Source organism: Hyperolius riggenbachi, chromosome 3 (assembly GCF_040937935.1).
Source record: "Hyperolius riggenbachi isolate aHypRig1 chromosome 3, aHypRig1.pri, whole genome shotgun sequence".
NCBI lineage: Eukaryota > Metazoa > Chordata > Amphibia > Anura > Hyperoliidae > Hyperolius > Hyperolius riggenbachi.
Genome location: NC_090648.1, coordinates 429,765,221 through 429,785,708, shown reverse-complemented (window position 1 = coordinate 429,785,708; position 20,488 = coordinate 429,765,221). Strand labels below are relative to the sequence as shown.

At 44.5% G+C, this 20,488-nt stretch overlaps 1 protein-coding gene across 1 annotated transcript in view; it reads left to right on the top strand.

Moving 5' to 3' along the window:
- The first annotated feature begins 205 nt into the window (after positions 1-205).
- CAPRIN2 (caprin family member 2) overlaps positions 206-20,488 on the top strand; it is a 44,788-nt gene continuing 24,505 nt past the window's right edge. Inside the window, exons 1-7 of the mRNA XM_068273717.1 lie at positions 206-332; positions 4,112-4,337; positions 9,038-9,100; positions 12,713-12,799; positions 12,896-13,134; positions 17,501-17,583; positions 20,267-20,437. Of these exons, the coding sequence (XP_068129818.1) occupies positions 283-332; positions 4,112-4,337; positions 9,038-9,100; positions 12,713-12,799; positions 12,896-13,134; positions 17,501-17,583; positions 20,267-20,437 (919 nt within the window). The 5' untranslated portion in view covers positions 206-282. The remainder of the gene's footprint in view (positions 333-4,111; positions 4,338-9,037; positions 9,101-12,712; positions 12,800-12,895; positions 13,135-17,500; positions 17,584-20,266; positions 20,438-20,488) is intronic.

The window sequence follows — 20,488 nt, the reverse complement described above, 5'->3', positions numbered from 1 at the left end:
AAAAAACGCATATAAAAAACGCATATGCAAACTCGACGTTTCCTGCACTGCTAAGGCCTTCTTTCCACGAACTGTCGATGGGCAATGAAATGCCTCTCAAACTCTCTCAACTGCTCACTTCTGCCTGGTAACTGCTTGTTGCTGCATGATAACCGCTTACTGCTGCCTGGCAACTGCTTGCCGAGCACAAAGCTCAACAGTTCGTGGAAAGCAGGCCTTCAGCGTGCACCCCGCCTCAACCCAGAAATATTTGCATCTCATTGATCATCTCTGCTCATAAACATGACATTAGTTCCAAGTGGCAGACAGGCAAATTACCAGCACGAGTTCAGGTGTGTGAGGAGGGCGTGGCTGTCTTCAACCAGAGGCCACACCCACCATAGCTAATTTTAAGGACAGGAAGGTAATAATCTGCAGCCATGTGGCTTTAGGAGAGGGAAGAGCTGGGAGTTTGTGGTCTGTGAAAGTAGCAGGTTAGTAACGGTTCTTGTACTCCATGCAGCTAGCTGTACAAGAGGTATAATTATACAATAAATGTTACAGTAAATTGTTGCTCATTTCTGAGTTTTTATAATCTTCAACAGGATGTAATAACAGTCTCATGAAGTAAAGCATGCATGCTAGTCAAAAGTATGACAATGAATTCAACAGTGATGTAGTGGATAGTACTCTTTCTTTGCAATGCTGGGTCAGCACACCACATACTTAGTTTATATTTAAAAAAAAAAAAAAAGTTGGGTAAAATACTGCATTTGGTTTAGACTATTTTTCTAAATGCACGGGTTTTTCATTTTCTTGTCACACATGCAGCATGAGTTCAGTAACTTTAAAAACTGCATGATCACTCACTAAGCTATTTACCCCATGTATTTGATTATTGCAGTGCATTAATGTGATTGTTGGTACATTTCCATTAGCTGGGCACAACCACCAGGTGGCGTTAATTATTCCACCTCCAAGCTGCCATGGATAGTAGGGAAATATGTAACTCTGGAGATTTATCGCCCCCTAGTGGATGTGCCCGGCTAATGGAAAATAACCTGATTATTTTTATTACTGGCATGTGAAGTCTAAGGTACATATAACTATAAAATAAAAATTGTTTTTAAATTGCGAAGTTAAAAATTAGGGGAATCTTCCCCCCCCCCCCCCTCTTTCTACTTTGTTTCCTCCCTTCTGTAACATTACTGAATGGGCTGTTTCTCTTCTGCCAAATTCAGGCCAGAGGTAATATGCCTCAAACATCTCGCTTGTTTTACTTTGTGTGTTTATCTTTGTGAATTGACAGGAGGCACTTATGTTAAGTCAGCTATTTACCTCACTAGTCTGTAAATTTTTTTTTTATTTTTTTTTTTTTATTTTTTTTTTCCCTTCTCCCCCATATGACATAAGGGTACGTATCTGTTAGCTGGGCGCATCCACCAGGTGGCGACAAAACTCCACCAGTTAAATCTTTCCCTACTATCCATGGTGGCCTGGAGGGGAAATAGTAATTAGCGCCACCTGCTGGATGCGCACGGCTAAGTACTGACAGATTTAGTGAATTGATGTTTCACAAAATATTCAGTAGAATCGTGTTTTCTGCTTTAACGTATGCGGTAATGTTTAGCGGATAGATCGTGATGCATCATAGCTAATGTACTCTAATTACAGAGACAAGATTAAGAGAAACACTGCTGACCCCTACATAAATCCTTGTATAAACACTGGGGGTTCTTTTCCATTAGCAAAAGAAAATTGCAAGCCACTGTGCTTTTTCATTAAACTTCTTATGCAAAGGGTTTTTTTTTTTTTTGGTTTTTTTTGCATTTAACATAAAAGCGCAATTGCTCCAAAAAGTAATTGTAATTTACAGAGAATTTAATCGCTACAGAGGAATACTTTTCATGATTCCTATGTTATAGTAGCAACCTTAGCGATTTTAAAAATCGCTAGCAATTGTGATTTTGCAAATCGCACTCAGTGGAGAAGGGCCCTAGGAAAGAGGGTTCAAATCCATAACCTTGTCCTGAATGATTCGGAACAGAGCTAAAATCTCCAATAAAATGCACCATGCTGTCACCTGAGACATCAAATCAAAACCCTTATGGGCTTTAGTAATTGTATGTACATACCTTGAGGCCCCTTGCACACTGTACGCTGTGCATTGCACTGTAGTACGCTCTCCTACCGCATCTTGTCGCCACTCGCAAGGGACATGCTAGTCTATGGAGACTTGCATAGTGGGTGTGGCAGAAGTATCCAAATAACAATGCGGTCGCAAAAGTCTGTAGTGCATTACCGCATGAACGGTGTCTATTTCATGTATTATGCAGCAATGCAAGTCAGTGGGCGATGCAGTGAGTGTGAGGAGCATGGTAATTCCAGTGATAAACTTTCTGCTCAGTAGTGAGTATGTCACTGAGTGACATATGCATGACTGACACACCATGGCGTAGGGTCATACAAAGCCGGATTTATGCAGTGATGTGGCTCTCCTGGCATGGGATCACCGCACCTTTAGGTGTGTAACTGGCCTTAATGGACCCGGAGGTGAGATTTTATGGAGGCTGACATTTCATCTTAACCTCTTGAGGACTGCAGGGCTAACCCCCCCCCCCCCCCCCAGTGACCAGGCCATTTTTAGTAAGTGGCCACTGCAGCTTTAAGGCCAAGCTGTAGGGCCGCACAACACAGCACACAAGTGATTTCCCCCCCCCTTTTCTCCCCACCAACAGAGCTCTCTGTTGGTGGGGTCTGATCACCCCCATGTTTTTTTTTTATATATACATTGTTTGCTTTAAAAAAAAGTGACACGGCTGTCCCCAGTACAGCGCTGTTGCCGATCGCAGCGCTGTACATAGAAATAGACGGCAATCACGCCGTCTAACCATCTCTCGAGCGGCAATAGCCGCTCGGAGACTGAAGGTGGGGTGGAGCTCCGCCCCCCCCAAGCAGGAGATGCGCACAATCTCCTGCATTAGCTGGCCCCAGGACTTTATGCCAATCGGCGTTAGGCGGTCCTTCGGGCTGTGGCCATGCCCATCGGCGTGACGTGGTCGGAAAGGGGTTAAAGGAACCCTGAGCAGTACATAGAATAAAAAAATTCACTTACCTGGGGCTTCCTCCAGCCCACCGTAGGCCGCGAGGTCTCCGGTGTCCTCCTGGCTCCTCTTCGTGTCCCTCCGGCAGCTCCCGTTTCCAGCGACACCTGGGCCGGGTGTCGGGCTGGCTTTTGACGCTTGGTGTCTTCAGCCTCATCATGGCGGCTGGCGTGACAGTCCTGCACATGCTCAGTTTTCTAACTCTGAACCGCGCATGAGTAGGACTGTCAAGCCGGCCGGAGGTACACAGAGGAGCCAGGAGGACGCCGGGGGACCTCGCAGCCTACGGTGGCCTGGAGGAAGCCCCAGGTAAGTGAATTTTTTTTTTTTATTCTATATACTGCTCAGGGTCCCTTTGAACAAATCACATTGCCTGGTTGTCCTACTATCCACTGCCTATAAAAGTTTTTAGCCATAGACCCTGAACAAGATGTAGATTGCATCTTTCTGACAAGATTGTCTGCATTGTTGTTTTAATGGTGTTTCATATACTACAGACCAGCTGGACCACCAGGCAACTGGTATTGTTTAAAAGGAAATAAACACAGCAGCCTCCACAGGACTTCTTGCCTGCAGTGACAAATAGGCTTGAAACGACCCTGGCTCCACTAACACATGGGTAGTTCACACATGGGCAAATGCTACTTGGCAGCTTAGCTGCTCCTTCTAAACTTGGTCGATTAAGGCCAGAAACCCACTAGGAGCGATTTTTCTGAGCGCTTTGCGATTTGAACTCTTACTAATGCTATGGGTGTGATCACACTGGAGCGATGTGATTTTATAAAAATCCCCCATAGCATTGCATTAGCAAGAGCTTTTTCAAACTGCCAGCAATTAGAAATCGTTCCTAGTGGGTTTCTGGCCTAAAAGGTAGTGAAGCAGCACAACAGTCAAGCACATGTTCCTTAAACTAAGGGAAATATGGAGGTAACTATTTCAGACTCAAATTTCTCTCAGTTGCTACCTTACAGGCAAATCAGCCATTTTGCTGACCTTTAGTGGTGTGGTTATCTTCCTTTCACTTGTAGAGCACGGTTGGCCCTGACGATGGTGCAGCTCTCGCCAGTGTCGCCACGCAGTCCCGGTGGTGACAGCCCACTGGATGGGGACATCAAACTTCAGTCAGAGAGAGGACTTGGTTCGCTGCAGTCTCCGCTCTCCTCCTCTGCCACACCACTCCAGGTTTATGAGACGTACATAGAGAATGGGCTGATCAGTCTGAAACATAAGATACGAAACATTGAGAAAAAGAAGGTAAGGCTGCACACATTCTGCCTGTGACTCCACCAAACACTCAATACGCCAGCTTAATTTGAATTCCCAGCTCGTGTTCCTCACAGATTGAACTGTAAGCATGCCTGGATTTCTGGCAAAGCCACATAGGCCCTGTCCTAAGGCTCTGTATAAGCACCTCCGGACGCCAAGCTGTCTTCCCCCCCTGCACCCCGCAGTCCCCTTACATTAATCACTTACTGGCTGTCCCAGCAGGCGGTGACTGCACCATCTTTGCACTCTTAGCTGTCTGCCTCTTCTCTATCCAGCATGCGTTTACACATAACACGCGCCGGATCAGATAGAGAAGGGGCAGACTGCATGGCTAAAGAGTGCATGGGTCTTGCAGCTACCACCTGCTGGGACAGCAAGAGAGTGAGTAATGCTGCTACACATGAGGGGGCCCAAGGAGCAGTGGGATAATGACCATGGGGAGGAGTTATGGGGGACCACCACTTAAGTTTGCTATGGGGCCCTTAAACTTGCTCTGTGCAGCTCAACAGATATGCAATAGATCCATGCTGAAATACATTGATAATCTAGGCCAAGTGTGTATAAGGATTTGATCCCTATCAGATTTGATCTAGCTGATTGGCCATCCTTTAGGATCCAGCCCTGCAGACTATCTGGCCCTGCATGTACTATCACAACTACTATAAGTGTTTGGCTACCTTAAGTTCTTTCCATGGCTTGCTCTTCTAGACCAGTGCAGTGACTTACGGTGGGTACACACATCAGATAAAAGTCTTTGGAAAATGAAAGATCAGACCAATTTTACCCCTTCCATGTAGTATGAGCATTCCTACAGTCTATTCTATTGAACGGAACTCCCATCAGATAAAAATCTTTGCAAGATGCTGCACACAAAGATGCTGTATGCATGCAAAAGACCTGTTCCTGCAAAATACATTCATAGTCTATCTGCAGATCCTCATACACACCTTGTTTAACAGACCTTCATCTGCAGATCAGACAATCTGCTGATCCAAAGATCCATCCTGATGGATCTGATCTGCAGATTGTCTGTTAAACAAGGTGTGTATGGGGATCTGCAGATCTCATAGACTATGAATGTATTTTGCAGGAACAGATCTTTTGCAGGAACACATCATCCTTGTTCTCAGCATATTGCAAAGAATTTTTATCTGATGGAGTTCAGCTCAATAGAATACTGTGTGTAGAGTATGGCTCTCATACTACATGGAAAGGGGTAAAATTTGGACTGTGATCTTTTATTTTCCAAAGACTTATCTGATGTGTACTACCCACCTTTAAGGCTCATACACACATCAGACCATAGTCTTTAGAAAATGAAAGATCACAGACCAATCTTGCCACCCTTCATGTAGTATGAGAGCCATACCTTCAGTCTTTTCTATGGAGCTGAACTCCCCATCAGACAGAAATCTTTGCAAGATGCTGCACACACAGATGCTGTACAGACACAAAAGATCAGTATCTGCAAAAGATCTGTTCCTGCCAAAAATCCATTCCTGCAAATTGCAATGACTTTCTATGAGATCTGCAGATCATCATACACACGATTTAACTGGCATTCATCTGCAGATCAAGCAATCATCCGCAGATCTGAAAATCCATCCTGGTGGATCTGATCTGCCGATGAATGTCGGTTAAATCATGTGTATGATGATCTGCAGATCTCATAGACTATCATTGCAATTTGCAGGAATTGATTTTTGGCAGGAACAGATCTTTTGCAGCTACAGATCTTTTGTGTGTGCAGCAGGTTTGTGTGCAGCATCTTGCAAAGATTTGTTCTGATGGGGAGTTCAGCGCCATAGAAAAGACTGTGTAGAGTATGGCTCTCATACTACATGAAGGGTGGTAAGATTGGTCTGTGATCTTTCATTTCCCAAAGACTATAGTCTGATGTGTGTATGAGCCTTTAGACTTGAGGGGGAACAAGGCCAAAACAGACTTAGACACTGAAGCGAAAAAAAGTATTTGTATGTGTAGTACAGCTAAGAAATAAAACATTAAGATCAGATACATCAGTCTAATTGTTTCCAGTACAGGAAGAGTTAAGAAACTCCAGTTATCTCTATGCAAAAAAGCAATTGAGCTCTTCGACTTTCAAAGTGTGGAGAGGGCTGTTATCTGACTTTTATTATCTCAAGTGTTCCTGGACTATTTACTTTTTCTCTGCCAGAGGAGAGGTCATTAGTTCAGACTGCTCTGAAAGAATCATTTTGAATGCTGAGTGTTATGTAATCTGCACATATTAGAGAATGATGCAATGTTAGAAAAAACACTATATACCTGAAAATTAAAATATGAGAATATTTTCTTTGCTGCTAAACTTCTAGTAATTATTCATAGTACACAACCAATTCATTATATCATGTTTTTTTCGCTTCAGTGTCTCTTTAAAGAGACACTGAAGCGAAAAAAAATATATGATATAATGAATTGGTTGTGTACTATGAATAATTACTAGAAGATTAGCAGCAAAGAAAACATTCTCATATTTTTATTCAGGTATATAGTGTTTTTTCTAACATTGCATCACTCTACAATATGTCCAGATTACATAACACTCAGCATTCAAAATGAGTCTTTCAGAGCAGTCTGCGAAGTAATAAACTCTCCTCTGCTAGAGGAAAAGTAAACCGTTCAATTACAGTTGAGATAATAAAAGTCAGATAACAGCCCTCTCCACGACCAAGTTGGTCGGAGAGCTTAATAGCTTTTTTGCATAGAGATAACAACTGGAGTTTCTCAACTCTTCCTGCACTGGAAACAATTAGACTGTATCTGATCTTAATGTTGTTGTTCTTAGCTGTACTACACATACAAATCATATCATCATTTTTTTTTCGCTTCAGTGTCTTTAAGCTTACTGGTTTAGCTTCAATACCTTCCTCGAGCACTACAGTCTATCTGCACCCAGAGTGATTTTTTTTTTTTTTTTTTTTTTTTTTTTTTTACCTGATGTCCCTTAAAGAGACTCCGTAACAAAAATTGCATCCTGTTTTTTATCATCCTACAAGTTCCAAAAGCTATTCTAATGTGTTCTGGCTTACTGCAGCACGTTCTACTATAACCATCTCTGTAATAAATCAACTTATCTCTCTCTTGTCAGACTTGTCAGCCTGTGTCTGGAAGGCTGCCAAGTTCTTCAGTGTTGTGGTTCTGTGATGCATCTCCCCCCTCCAGGCCCATCTCTGCACACTGCCTGTGTATTATTTAGATAAGGGCAGCTTCTCTCTTCTCTCATCTTTTACAAGCTGGATAAATCCTCCTCTGAGCTGGCTGGGCTTTCACATACTGAGGAATTACATATGGGGAGAGCTGTCTGCACTCTGCAGGAAGAAACAGCCTGACACTTCAGTGGAAGATAGCTGCAGGGGGAAAGAAACACACAAATGATCTCTTGAGATTCAAAAGGAAGGCTGTATACAGCCTGCTTGTGTATGGATGTATTTTCTATGTGTGGACATACTGTACATCAACCTACTTCCTGTTTTGGTGGCCATTTTGTTTGTTTATAAACAAACTTTTTAAAACTGTTTTTAACCACTTTTAATGCGGCGAGGAGCGGCGAAATTGTGACAGAGGGTAATAGATGTCCCCTAACACAATGGTATGTTTACTTTTGGGCGATTTTAACAATACAGATTCTCTTTAAAGCTTTGGTTGTTTGTGATCATACTGATGGGGCAACTAAAGGCATGGCATCAGTTTTAAATGAAGATTTTTTTTTTAATGCTATTTTTGTAGCCTAAGGATAAATAAGTCATACATTTCTGGACTTTTATGTATACACACCATAGATGCTTCTGTTGGATGCTTGGCATACTATCTAGCAGATAGTGCACCGGTATCGAGCCAGCGCATCACTGCTCATACGCGCGGATCGATGCCTGCTCGTTTCCGCTGGCACTTTCTTCTCAAGCTTATCAGCGCTTCGTTTTTGCCTATTGTCCGCCCGCAGGGTTCGAGCCAGGAATCGATCCACGTGGTGATCGGATATGTCGCATTATCAATCGAGCCATCAGCGGCTCAATTGATAAAGTACACTGCTGTGTATGCCTAGCGTAAGAGTTGGATGCTCCCTGTTGGATGCTCCCTGTTGGATGCTCCCTGTTGGATGCTCCCTGTTGGATGCTCCCTGTTGGATGCTCCCGATTTTCTGTAGAGACTGGTCATTACCTCTAGTGCATTGTCTTCTGGTTATCTCCTGAGTAGAACCATGCCTAATTGCTAGGCAGATAGTTAAATACTTTCCCATGTGTTGGAGTTTATCTATCTGGCAGGTAAATCTTACAGAAAATTGTATGGTGTATTCCCACAAAAACAGCTCAGGAGCACCACAGAAAACAGTCCTAAAAATGGTGTGCCATCGTCCTCACCCCTGTACCTAGGGGTCAAGCAATAAGAATCCCCAAAGGACCGGCACCACACAGGGTATTGCTAGCTCAGTGGATGTATATTGCAGCATCTAGTAGCAATAAAAAGCCCTTTTTATTGCTAGATGCTGCAATAAACATCCACTGAGCTATCCATACCTGGTGTGGTGCTGGTCCTTTGGGGATTCTTATGGTGTATTCCCAGCATTAAATCTTCTCAAAACTGGTTGCAGCCCAATAGACAGCACTATCTTGTCATGTGGTTGTCTTGTCTTTTTTCTTTAAAACTTTATGCTATTTTTCTCCTTGCAGGTGAAACTAGAAGATTACAGAGACCGTTTAAACAATGGGGAAGAGCTGAACAGCGATCAGTTGGTACGTATTATGGGTTCTATGCAACCTCCTAGGTCTGGACACACATACTAGGCATGTTGTCGGCTGGGGTTCTGCACAAGATCCCTCAGGTCACTCAGCAGGGCAGAGGCTGTACGTTGGTGTCTAGCTCCAGATTTACTTACAGTACAGTTTCCAAGGTTTTATCCACCCCCCCCCCCCCGACAAGTTAAATATCACATGTTTGTAGACCCCCAAAATGGTGGTCACATGTCCTCTTCAGATCAGCTCACTGTCAGTTTCCTTGATTGCCACCTACATGTTTGCTGTGAGATAGCTGAGTGGGAGATGAGCTACTTAATTTTGGTAAAATTCCAAACTGCATACATTTTTGTCTGAGAGCCCATTGCAATGAGGAGCTTTTAGGGCAATTTTCGCAGCTTTTAGAATCCCTTGCTAGCGCTTTGAAAAGCGCTAGTGTAATTTGTGGTAGATCTCACGGATGCGTTCACCAGTGATTAGAGGAAATCTGAAATGCGGTGCATGCAGCAATGTTTTGTGTTTTGGGAGCAGTTGCTGTTCACATGTTAAAACATTGCAATTGCCCAATTGTGCTCTTGTTCAGTTGGGAAAAAAATTACTCTACAAAATGCTAGCCATTTTGCTAGTGTTTTGTAATCCCCAGTGGGAACAAGGCCTTAGAGCTGGTTCACACCTCAACAGAAAACGAATCCTTTTATTGCTTGGTTACTGCAGTTGCTGCCATCTTTAGGTGTTTCAGAACGGTTTCCACCATATGCTGCAGATGTCTTTAGGAGTCTCTGAATGTTTATATCCATACATCGTGGACACCTAAAGGTGCATCTTCGAAAAGCAGTTTTTGCAAAGCTATGCCTAAGTCATCCATGATGTATGAAGGCAAAGTGTGGCGTAGCCATTGTGGAATGCAGAGGTTGCGACTGCACTGGCGCCATTGGGCCAAAGTGTCCCCAAGGGGCCCTCCCTCAATGACAGTATTTGATTTATTGGGCCTGTGCTGGTAATGTTCAGTTCTATAGATGCTTTGAATAGCAGTTATCGTTAAGTTTTCCCATCCTCTGCTTGCATCTCTAATACTGTACACTGTGCCGGTCCTCGGCAGGTTTTGGTGCACCAAATTAGTTATGTATAGAGTGCTTGGGGGTACCCAATGGAAAACTTGCACTGGGGCCCAAAGCTCCTTACCTACAGTGGAGGAAATAATTATTTGACCCCTCACTGATTTTGTAAGTTTGTCCAATGACAAAGAAATGAAGTCTCAGAACAGTATTTCAATGGTAGGTTTATTTTAACAGTGGCAGATAGCACATCAAAAGGAAAATCGAAAAAATAACCTTAAATAAAAGATGGCAACTGATTTGCATTTCATTGAGTGAAATAAGTTTTTGAACCCTCTAACAATAAAAGATGGGATTCCACCGCTGACAAAATCTCATGCGGATGCGATTCCGCATGCGATTTTTGCCGCGATTTCGCATGCGATCTCGCATAGGCAGGCTATCAGCGATTTTAACCATGTCACCGCCTGGCTCAATGTACATTCGTTAAAAACGCATGTGCGTTTTCCCCTATTAAATACATTGCCTGCGAATCGCCTGCATTCCACACGCAGGCGAATTCTGCAGGCCCTACCGTGCAGAAAAATCCTGCACAGAAAAACGCACCAAAAAACTGACAAGTGGAAACAGTCTCATCCACTTGTATTAGTTATGCGAATCCGCATGCAGACAACGCATGCGGATTCGCTCTAGTGGAAACGGGCCCTTAGTGGAAAAACCCTTGTTTGCAAGCACAGAGGTCAAACGTTTCTTGTAATTGATGACCAAGTTTGCACACATTTTAGGAGGAATGTTGGTCCACTCCTCTTTGCAGAACATCTCTAAATCCCTAAGGTTTCGAGGCTGTCTCTGTGCAACTCTGAGCTTGAGCTCCCTCCATAGGTTTTCTATTGGATTAAGGTCCGGAGACTGACTAGGCCACTCCATGACCTTAATGTGCTTCTTCTTGAGCCACTCCTTTGTTGCCTTTGCTGTATGTTTTGGGTCATTGTCGTGCTGGAACACCCATCCACGACCCATTTTCAGTTTCCTGGCAGAGGAAAGGAGGTTGTCGTTCAGGATTTCACGATACATGGCTCCGTCCATTTTCCCGTTAATGCGATTAAGTTGTCCTGTGCCCTTAGCAGAAAAACACCCCCAAAGCAAAATGTTTCCACCCCCATGCTTGATGGTGGGGACGGTGTTTTGGGGGTCATAGGCAGCATTTTTCTTCCTCCGAACACAGCGAGTTAATGCCAAAGAGCTCTATTTTGGTCTCATCAGACCACAGCACCTTCTCACAGTCACTCACAGAATCATTCAGGTGTTCATTGGCAAGCTTCAGACAGGCCTGCACATGTGCCTTCTTGAGCAGGGGGACCTTGCGAGCCCTGCAGGATTTTAATCCATTGCGGTGTAATGTGTTTCCAATGGTTTTCTTGGTGACTGTGGTCCCTGCTAATTTGAGGTCATTCACTAACTCCTCCCGTGTAGTTCTAGGATGCTTTTTCACCTTTCTCAGAACCATTGACACCCCACGAGGTGAGATCTTGCGTGGAGCCCCAGAGCGAGGTCGCTTGATGGTCATTTTGTGCTCCTTCCATTTTCAAACAATCGCACCAACAGTTGTCACCTTCTCTCCCAGCTTCTTGCTAATGGTTTTGTAGCCCATTCCAGCCTTGTGCAGGTCTACAATTTTGTCTCTGACATCCTTGGACATCTCTTTGGTCTTTCCCATGTTGGAGAGTTTAATGTCTGCTTGATTGATTGATTCTGTGGACAGGTGTCTTTTATACAGGTGACTAGTTAAGACAGGTGTCCTTAATGAGGGTGACTAATTGAGTAGAAGTGTCTAACCACTCTGTGGGAGCCAGAACTCTTAATGGTTGGTAGGGGTTCAAAAACTTATTTCACTCAATGAAATGCAAATCAGTTGCTATCTTTTATTTAAGGTTATTTTTTCGATTTTCCTTTTGATGTGCTATCTGCCACTGTTAAAATAAACCTACCATTGAAATGATACTGTTGAGACTTTTCATTTCTTTGTCATTGGACAAACTTACAAAATCAGTGAGGGGTCAAATAATTATTTCCTCCACTGTATGCCACTGGAGGCAAACATTCTGAAATGCATAAAGACCAGTATGCCTAAAATGGCTAGCACAGGCATTTAGCTTTTTCAAAAATTAGTTTCAATCAGGTCTGTTGAACCTTGTCAATCTGGGTTTGATTTGTTTGATCAATTTGAGTAAATGCAACATCCTGACCTGAACGATATTTCCTGACAAGCAGATAACTGCTTATAGAAGCCTGTGGTGGAAATGCATCTGCTCTAAAACTCCAGACAATCAGAGCAGACACCTCACTGTTCACTCCTGTTGACTGAGCTCTAGTATAGATGTAAAATGAGCCGAACCATCCCAAGTAATAGACTCTTGTCTGGCCATGAAAGCTGGACAGTATCCTTTGTAACTGGAGATGCACTCTTAAAAGCAGGTTTAGTTCAGCAGGAATGAATTTCCCAACATGGAAGAATTTCTTGTAAAGGTAAAAATCTAACCATGGATAAATGTTTCAGGAATCTGTACAGAAGTATGATGAGGTCCTTCACAACTTGGAATTTGCTAAAGAGCTACAGAAGACATTTTCTGCTCTAAGCCAGGATGTGAGTACTAGATTTACCTAGGTTTTGGTATTTGTATGTGTAACAAAATATACATTTTGGCTATAGTGCTCCTTTTTTAAGTAAAGTTTCCCACAGTTAATCAAGGCTCAGAAGAAGGCCATAAGACGGGAGCAGGTCCAGAGGGCTGAAGCCGAGAAGAAGCGGCTGCGTACCGTTCTCCAGGTTCAATATGTGCTACAAGCGCTCTGTCAGGACCACGTACTGAAAGATTGTAAGGATGGACTAGATGAAACTATGCACATCTCTTCCAAGGAGCTGGATTCTCTTTCCAAGTTTGCCAGGCTTCTCTGTCACAAGAGGTTTAAACACATGAGGTAATATTGGGTGAGGGTGGTCCTGAACCTTGAGTTGGTGCTGGGTAGTGAAAAGTCTATGTTTTTGAAAACCATTTCACAAAATACAAATTTTCACATCCTTTGACTTATGAGATTTTCTAGTAAACTTTTTTTTTCTTTTTTTTTTTTTTTCCGTAAGTAAAATGAGTTGCTGTAGGCTTTCCCAAATTTTAGGTGTGGCTAGAGGGTTATAACTAAGGAAAATGTATACTGCTAGTCATTGTATAGTAGGTCAGAATAAAGGTAGCAGTATATATTATATTCAGTAGGGGATGTGCTCTTGAATTCAGACACAGATTCTGGTATATTGGAATGAAACTAATAAATTGCACGATTCAAACGTCTCCGTTTTTCGTCTCGGTGCTCCTGATTTTTCAAGTGGATTGTGAAGCTCCAAACTTACTAGTGCAGCACAAGCATTACTCCAGTGTGAGCAGTGTGGTGGCAGCCACTTCTGTCAGTTGTCTAATTCCAGTATGCTGCATACCGTTAGCCAAACAGAAGTGATGACTGTTGCTGCAGCTGACTTGCTCTGAGATGAACATTGAATGCCCTGTGCCAGGAGCCCTAATTTATGGAGGGGGTTTTCTTGTTGCCAAGGTTTAATTGATTTAGTTGCTATGTGGCATTTTAACCAGAGAACCACATTAAAGGGGCAGTATGGTAAAATATTGTGGAATTTGAAAAACTTACTGTACACATGTGCACTGAGGTTTTTGTTTGTTTTCTGCCTGTGTAGCCAATGCCTAAAATAGAAATCCTAAGAATCCCACATGAAGAAATAGTCCAAAACCTGTTTTAGATTTAGAGATTTAGAATTGGTTATAATGCCTACTGTAAGTGACTGCTGCATAGGAAGTAAACCCTTCACACAGTATTTACTCTTGGAGGAATGTAAATCTTTTATGGAGGTGTAAATATAAATCAGGGGTCAGGAACCTTTTTTGGCTGAGAGCCATAAACGCCACATTTTACAATGTAATTCTGTGAGAGCCATACAATGTTTCAAACTGGGACAGTGCGCATGCGCAGCAGAGGGCTCATGTCCCTGTTGCCATGGTGATGTGTATACAGTTGATCCGCCGGGCAGTGGAAGGTTCAGACACGTCTTCAGCTTCTCCTGTGTTTCAGCAGCAACAGCATTTTCCCCGAGAGCTAGACAGGAGAAATACCGACTAACAGCCTGTACAATTAGCTAGCTGGCTTGGGGGTTGATTCACTTTGTAAGACGAGATCCCAGCAATCTGGCCCAATAGGCTGCTTGTCAAGTGTCAGGCAGCCTATTGGGCCAATCAAAGTGCAGGGATCTCGTTCTACATTCACTGGACCTGACAGGTTCCAGGTTGGGACAATTGGAGCAGCTGATAGTTTTGGGGGCAGCGCGAGTAAGTTAGTAGTGCGTGCTACAGCAGTAGTGTCTACTTTGAAAATTTTACTTGTGCTGTCACACTAAGCTGCACTGCTTGATCAGTGTAGCTTAGTGAATCAACCTCTACTGATTTGTCTATGAGCCTGATGTAGCCATCAAAAGAGCCACATCTGGCTCCCGAGCCATAGGTTTCCTACCCCTGATATAAATGTAACATTTTACAGTTTTCGCCATAGTGCCCCTTTAACAAGTTGTTCTGCCAGGTGCAGTATATCTACTCCCCTTCATCTTTACTCGGGGCGTAGATAAATACGTACCTCGCTGCAATCGCCTGCAGCCCGTTAGTACATGGTTCCGTGAATAGCAACACATGTTCCCATTCACATATCAAAGTGCCTGTGGTCCTTGACAAAGTGAAACTAAAAATATTCAGAGCGCTTCTTCTGTACTGTCTGCAATACACAGGAATAAAGTGCGGGGACATCTACTGGCCAAAAGGTGTAGACTCCTATACACATTAACCCTCCTGGCGGTATGAAAAATTCCGCCAGGAGGCAGCGCAGCAGTTTTTTTTGTTTTTTTTTAAATCCTGTAGCGAGCCCAGGGCTCGCTACATGATAGCCACTAGCTAAGTGCTAGCTGCGTCCAGCAAAAAAAAATTATGTAAATCGGCCCAGCAGGGCCTGAGCGGCACCCTCCGGCGGCTTACCCCGTGTCACACACTACCGCTAAGGAGGTTAAATAAATCCCCTGTAAATTAACCCCCCCCTACCCATAGTTAACAAAATAACACTTGTAAAAAAGGTGACCTTAGGGACACTTTTTTTTTGGGGGGGGGGAGGGGAATAGGGGTTTGTAATTAGTGATGGTGTAGACAAAACTGAAAACAATGCTTCCAAATACAATATTGTCGTCATATATTGTACTAGGGATATAATTTAAATGCTGTAATAGCCAGGACAAATGTGTAATGGCCATACAATGTGTAGTCTTTACCCACATTAGCATGTCTTTTTTGATTTAAAACTGACAAACTTATTTATTTATTTTTTTTATACCATGCATTATAGAATAAAATCATTCTTCACAAAGTACAACCCAAAGAAGGCCTAATGCGCAGAAAAAAAATATTAATTTTGGTGTGATATGTAGTGGTAAAGTTGAGCGCTGAAATGTTTTAATTGCACTGATCCAGAAGGGGACCACCACCTGTAGTGGTCACGGTAAGCCTGGACTCTAGGCAGAATTCAAAATGCAGGAATGTTATGACAGACCTGCTTACCACAATAAACTTCAGCTGTTAATACTTTCCCATAATGGATTTCTGCTGCATTGGGACTTTTTTCTGAACGAGTAGAATTGAGGGACCACACTAAGGCCTCCTTTCCAGACTGTTGAGCTGTGTGCTCAGCAAGCAGTTACCAGGCAGAATTAAGCAGTTATCATGCAGCAACAAGCTGTTACCAGGCAGCAGTGAGCAGTTGAGTGAGAGGCATTTCACTGCCTATCAACAGTTCGTGGAAAGGAGGCCAACCACTTAAAGAGAATCTGTATTGTTAAAATCGCACAAAAGTAAACATACCAGTGCGTTAGGGGACATCTCCTATTCCCCTCTGTCACAATTTCGCCGCTCCCTGCCGCATTAAAAGTGGTTAAAAACAGTTTTAAAAAGTTTGTTTATAAACAAACAAAATGGCCACCAAAACAGGAAGTAGGTTGATGTACAGTATGTCCACACATAGAAAATACATCCATACACAAGCAGGCTGTATACAGCCTTCCTTTTGAATCTCAAGAGATCGTGTTTCTTTCCCCCTGCATCTCTCATGCACTGAAGTTTCAGGCTGCTCGTTTCTTCCTGCAAACAGCTTTGCCTTTGTCTGTAATTCCTCAGTATGTGAAAGCCCAGCCAGCTCAGAGGACGATTTATTCAGCTTGTAAAAGGTGAGAAGAGAGAAGCTGCCCTAATCTAAATACACAGGTAGTGTGCATAGAGGGGCCTGGAAGGGGGAGTTCATAGCAGAACCACAACACTGAAGAACTTGGCAGCCTTCCAGACACAGGCCAACAAGTCTGACAGGGGAAAGATGCATTGATTTATTACAGAGACTGTGATAGTAGAAAGTGCTGCAGTATCCAGAACACATTAGAATAGCTTTTGTAACTTGTAGGATGATAAAAAACGGGATGCAATTTTTGTTACGGAGTCTCTTTAAGGGCCAGCGGTGGTTTGCCTGATCTGTGCTGCGTGGACTCTCCAGCCCGCAGCACAGATCAGGATAGAGCCAGGGCGATCAGACTTGCCCCCTTTTTTCCCCACTAGGGGGATGTCCTCCTGGGGGGGGGGGTCTGATCGCCGCCGGCTTGCTGCGCTTTGCGGGGGGGGGCTCTTCAAAGCCCCCCTCCGCAGCATTTTCGGCGCTCCCTCCCTCCCCCTGTGAGCGCCGCAGGATGGATATCCGTCCTGCGCATTGTAGGATAGGCTTGAGCCTATCATATGCCGGCGATCCCCGGCCAATCAGAGGCCGGGGATCACCGATCTGCCTTATGGCGCTGCTGCGCAGCAGCGCCGTATGATATAAACAGCGGGGATTTCTTCCCCGCGTGTTTACATTTTGCCGGCGAGCAGCGATCGGCAGCTCTCCGGCTGTTCACGGAGACACCCTCCGTGAACTGACATGGAAGGCCACTCGATCGAGCAGCCGTTTCCATGTTAACCCACTTAAGATCTGCTGATGCCTATGAGCGTTAGCTGGTCCTTTTTTTAATTAAATCTGTCGGAATTTGACTCTTCCCCTTGTTTTGCTGTTTTTGGGGTGTGGTTTAAGGCATGCCGTTTTTACAGTAGCCATGTATTTCAGTTAAATGCAGGTTGTCAGATACTTCCAATACTTTTTCTAGAAGTTATTGATATACAGTAATTTGTGGGCACCAGTTTTTAATGCTGTAGTCACTGTAGTTTTCTATTTCTCTCAGCCTAGAGGATGAGATGGATCAGACGTCTGTGTATTGGTGGAATCTGCTGGAAGGCAATGAGAAAACTGTTGCTGGAACAAATTGTGAGTAAAGCTCAGATGACGCGCATATTTCAGTTGCATGTTTATATGAATTGTTAGGGCCCTTTCACACAGGCAGCTGACAAGCGGTGAAGTCAACGCCTGTCAGCTGCTCTCCTGCATCGGCCGGGCACCTGGTACTGGCTTTGTGCAGGCGGTAACCCCACGGAGTGAGATCTGAGCGTGGCCGCAGCCATACTAACTCAACGGGTCATAATTCTCTGCAGCCCAGTAACACCACAGCGTTCCAACGCTTGACATGAGTGGTGTGACAACCTCTGCAATTCTGCTGCATTTAAATTGCACTGGCGGGTGGCAGACAGGAGGCTGTACTGCTCAGCAAACCTACAGTCCAGCTGTCAGGGCCGGGCCGAGGCATAGGCTGGAGAGGCTCCAGCCTCAGGGTGCAGTGTAGGAGGGGGCGCACAATTCATTCAGCTGTCATTCCTAATTGTGTATAAAGCAGAAAGAAATAAGAAAAGGGGATACATAGCAGTGCCTGCAAGCCAGATAACTAGATATTAAGGTGTTGGGGAGGTTGTGGGCCCTGTGGCCCTCCTAGTCTAACAGCAATCAGTGAGTGACAGCTGTGGTGGGAGGGGTGGAGGGGCGCACTTTGGTGTCTCAGCCTTGGGTGCTGGAGGACTTTGTCCCGGCTCTGCCAGCTGTCCATCTCAAAGGCACCTTAGATTGCTTGGCCATAGGAATTGAACTATAAACTTGCTGTACAACTTGGAGAACCCGAGGTGGGATTTAATGATAGTGGGGCACAGAGGCTGGTTGTGCACACTAACACCAGCCTCTGTTGCCCCATGGTGTGCCTCCAGGACCCCCCCCCCTGAGCGCTGCTATACCCTCCGCAGTGCTAGCGACACACAGCGTGTCGCCAGCACAATGTTTACCTATGCTGTCAGTCAGCGCCGCTCCCCCTGCCTCCTCTGTATCGGCGCTACCCGCCCGCGTCCCTTCCCTCCAATCAGCGGGAGGGGACCCGGTACCAGAGATAGAGGCAGCGGAGGCTGGCGGCGTGGGAGCGATCCAGGCTGGAGGAAGCCCCAGGTATGTATGAAATCTCTTCCTATTTTTTAATATGCCTTGTCTCTGGTTCTCTTAAAGTGCAAACATTTTAGCAGGCTTTTTTTTTCTCACTTTCATCATTGTAGTAGTAGATTCACTGGAGTTGAAGTGAAATGAATGGAATAAATTTACTTTTGTGCAGACTTATAAACTGAAACCGAGGGAGGGGGGCATTGCTGTCTTTAAATTGGCCTTCCATTTTCTTAAAGGACCACTATTGTGAAAATCATAAAATAAACACTTGTATACACAAGATTTTTTTTTATTTTTTTTGTCCAGAGTAAAATGTAACATAAATTGCTTGTCTCCTATGTTGCTGTGAAATCTGACAGAACAGACGGGGATGGACTAGCCCATCTCCTCATGGAGGGGTTTCTCAGGGTTATCTTTAGTTTTAAAATCCTTTAGTAAATGGCAGTTGCACTGTCCAACTGCCAAAGTGTGCAGCGAAGCTGGCCAGCATCTTTGTGTAAATAGTTTTCGGGGACTTTCTTTATAAAGAACTAGTCTGTCTCCACCGCCACAGTGCGCACCCACATCGACGAGCGCACACACGCCCACCCCCTGGCCACATCCTCCTCCTTCCCCGCGTCCTCCTCCCCAGCTCTGTGCTGTGTCCCTGTTGCCCTAGCAGCCAAGGGGACAGCACAGAGCGAGCCGGCTGAACTGCGCGCACATGTGCAGTTCAGTTTTCACTGACAAATCATGACGCAGGGACAGTTAGGGATTATTATATAGGATAAAGGCCATGCTGAGAATCTCCCATAAAGAGATAGACAAGCCCAAAAGCTGTCAGTTGTCTGCTTTCTACTACCTACAACATAGGAGAAAATAAATGTATAGCTCCTTTTTACTCTGGAAGAAAGTCGTTTGGATGTCTACAGTATATGCATTTAAATTATACAGAGAATGGTCATTTGAAGCAGTTTAGTGGTTGTTGCTTGCAGCTTTCCCTATGATGGAAGCAACGGATCAGGGAAGCTGCACTGCTAGTTATTGTTGGTTACTGGTTATTGCATCGGTTACAGTAAAGCAGTCTATGAAAAATATGCCTCACATATACTTGTAATGCACACATTTGGCATTAATACAGTCAGGGCCGGATTTAGGACAAGGCCACCTAGGTCATGGCCTAGGGCACCACAGGATCAAGGGCACCAAAGGAGCAGGCTAAACATGCAGCATTTGCAAGCTTGCACTGGAGATGAGTGGAGAAATGAGTGAAACTGATGGCTGCTGCAGTGTGCAGGCGAGCTGGCTACCTATACTGGGGGGGGGGGGGGAGGAGGGATTAAGGGAGTCATCTGGCTACCTATGCTAAAGGAAAAGGGGGGGGGGGTCATCTGGCTACCTGTACTGGGTGGGGGGGCGGGGGGGGCGGCTGGTGACAGTGGCCTTGGGCGGTAAAGAGTACAAATCCGGCCCTGAATACAGTGGGTTACCATACAACAACCCATTGTACTTCATCACACCCACTGCACTGAATGTTGTGTAGGTGGTGGTAAGCATGTTACAAAGCTGACGTTACATCGCAAGGCATCACTGTGAATGGGGCCTTAAGCTCCTCCTGCTGTGTAACGTGCAATGTATGTGTATTTTTTCATTGCAGATAAATGCTTGAAGGAACTTGTTGCCAGGATGTTGGATTGTGGCTATTTTGAAAGTGTTCCTGATCCACCCATAGAGAAAAAGCTGGAAATTCTGGCAGAAGAACCACCAAAGAAGCCACCAATGCCTGAGCTTGACAAAGTGACTAAAACTGAAGTTGTGAAAGAGCCAGGTGGGTCTACTGAACAGGCAGGAGTGAAGTCACAAGTTGGGCATCTGCACA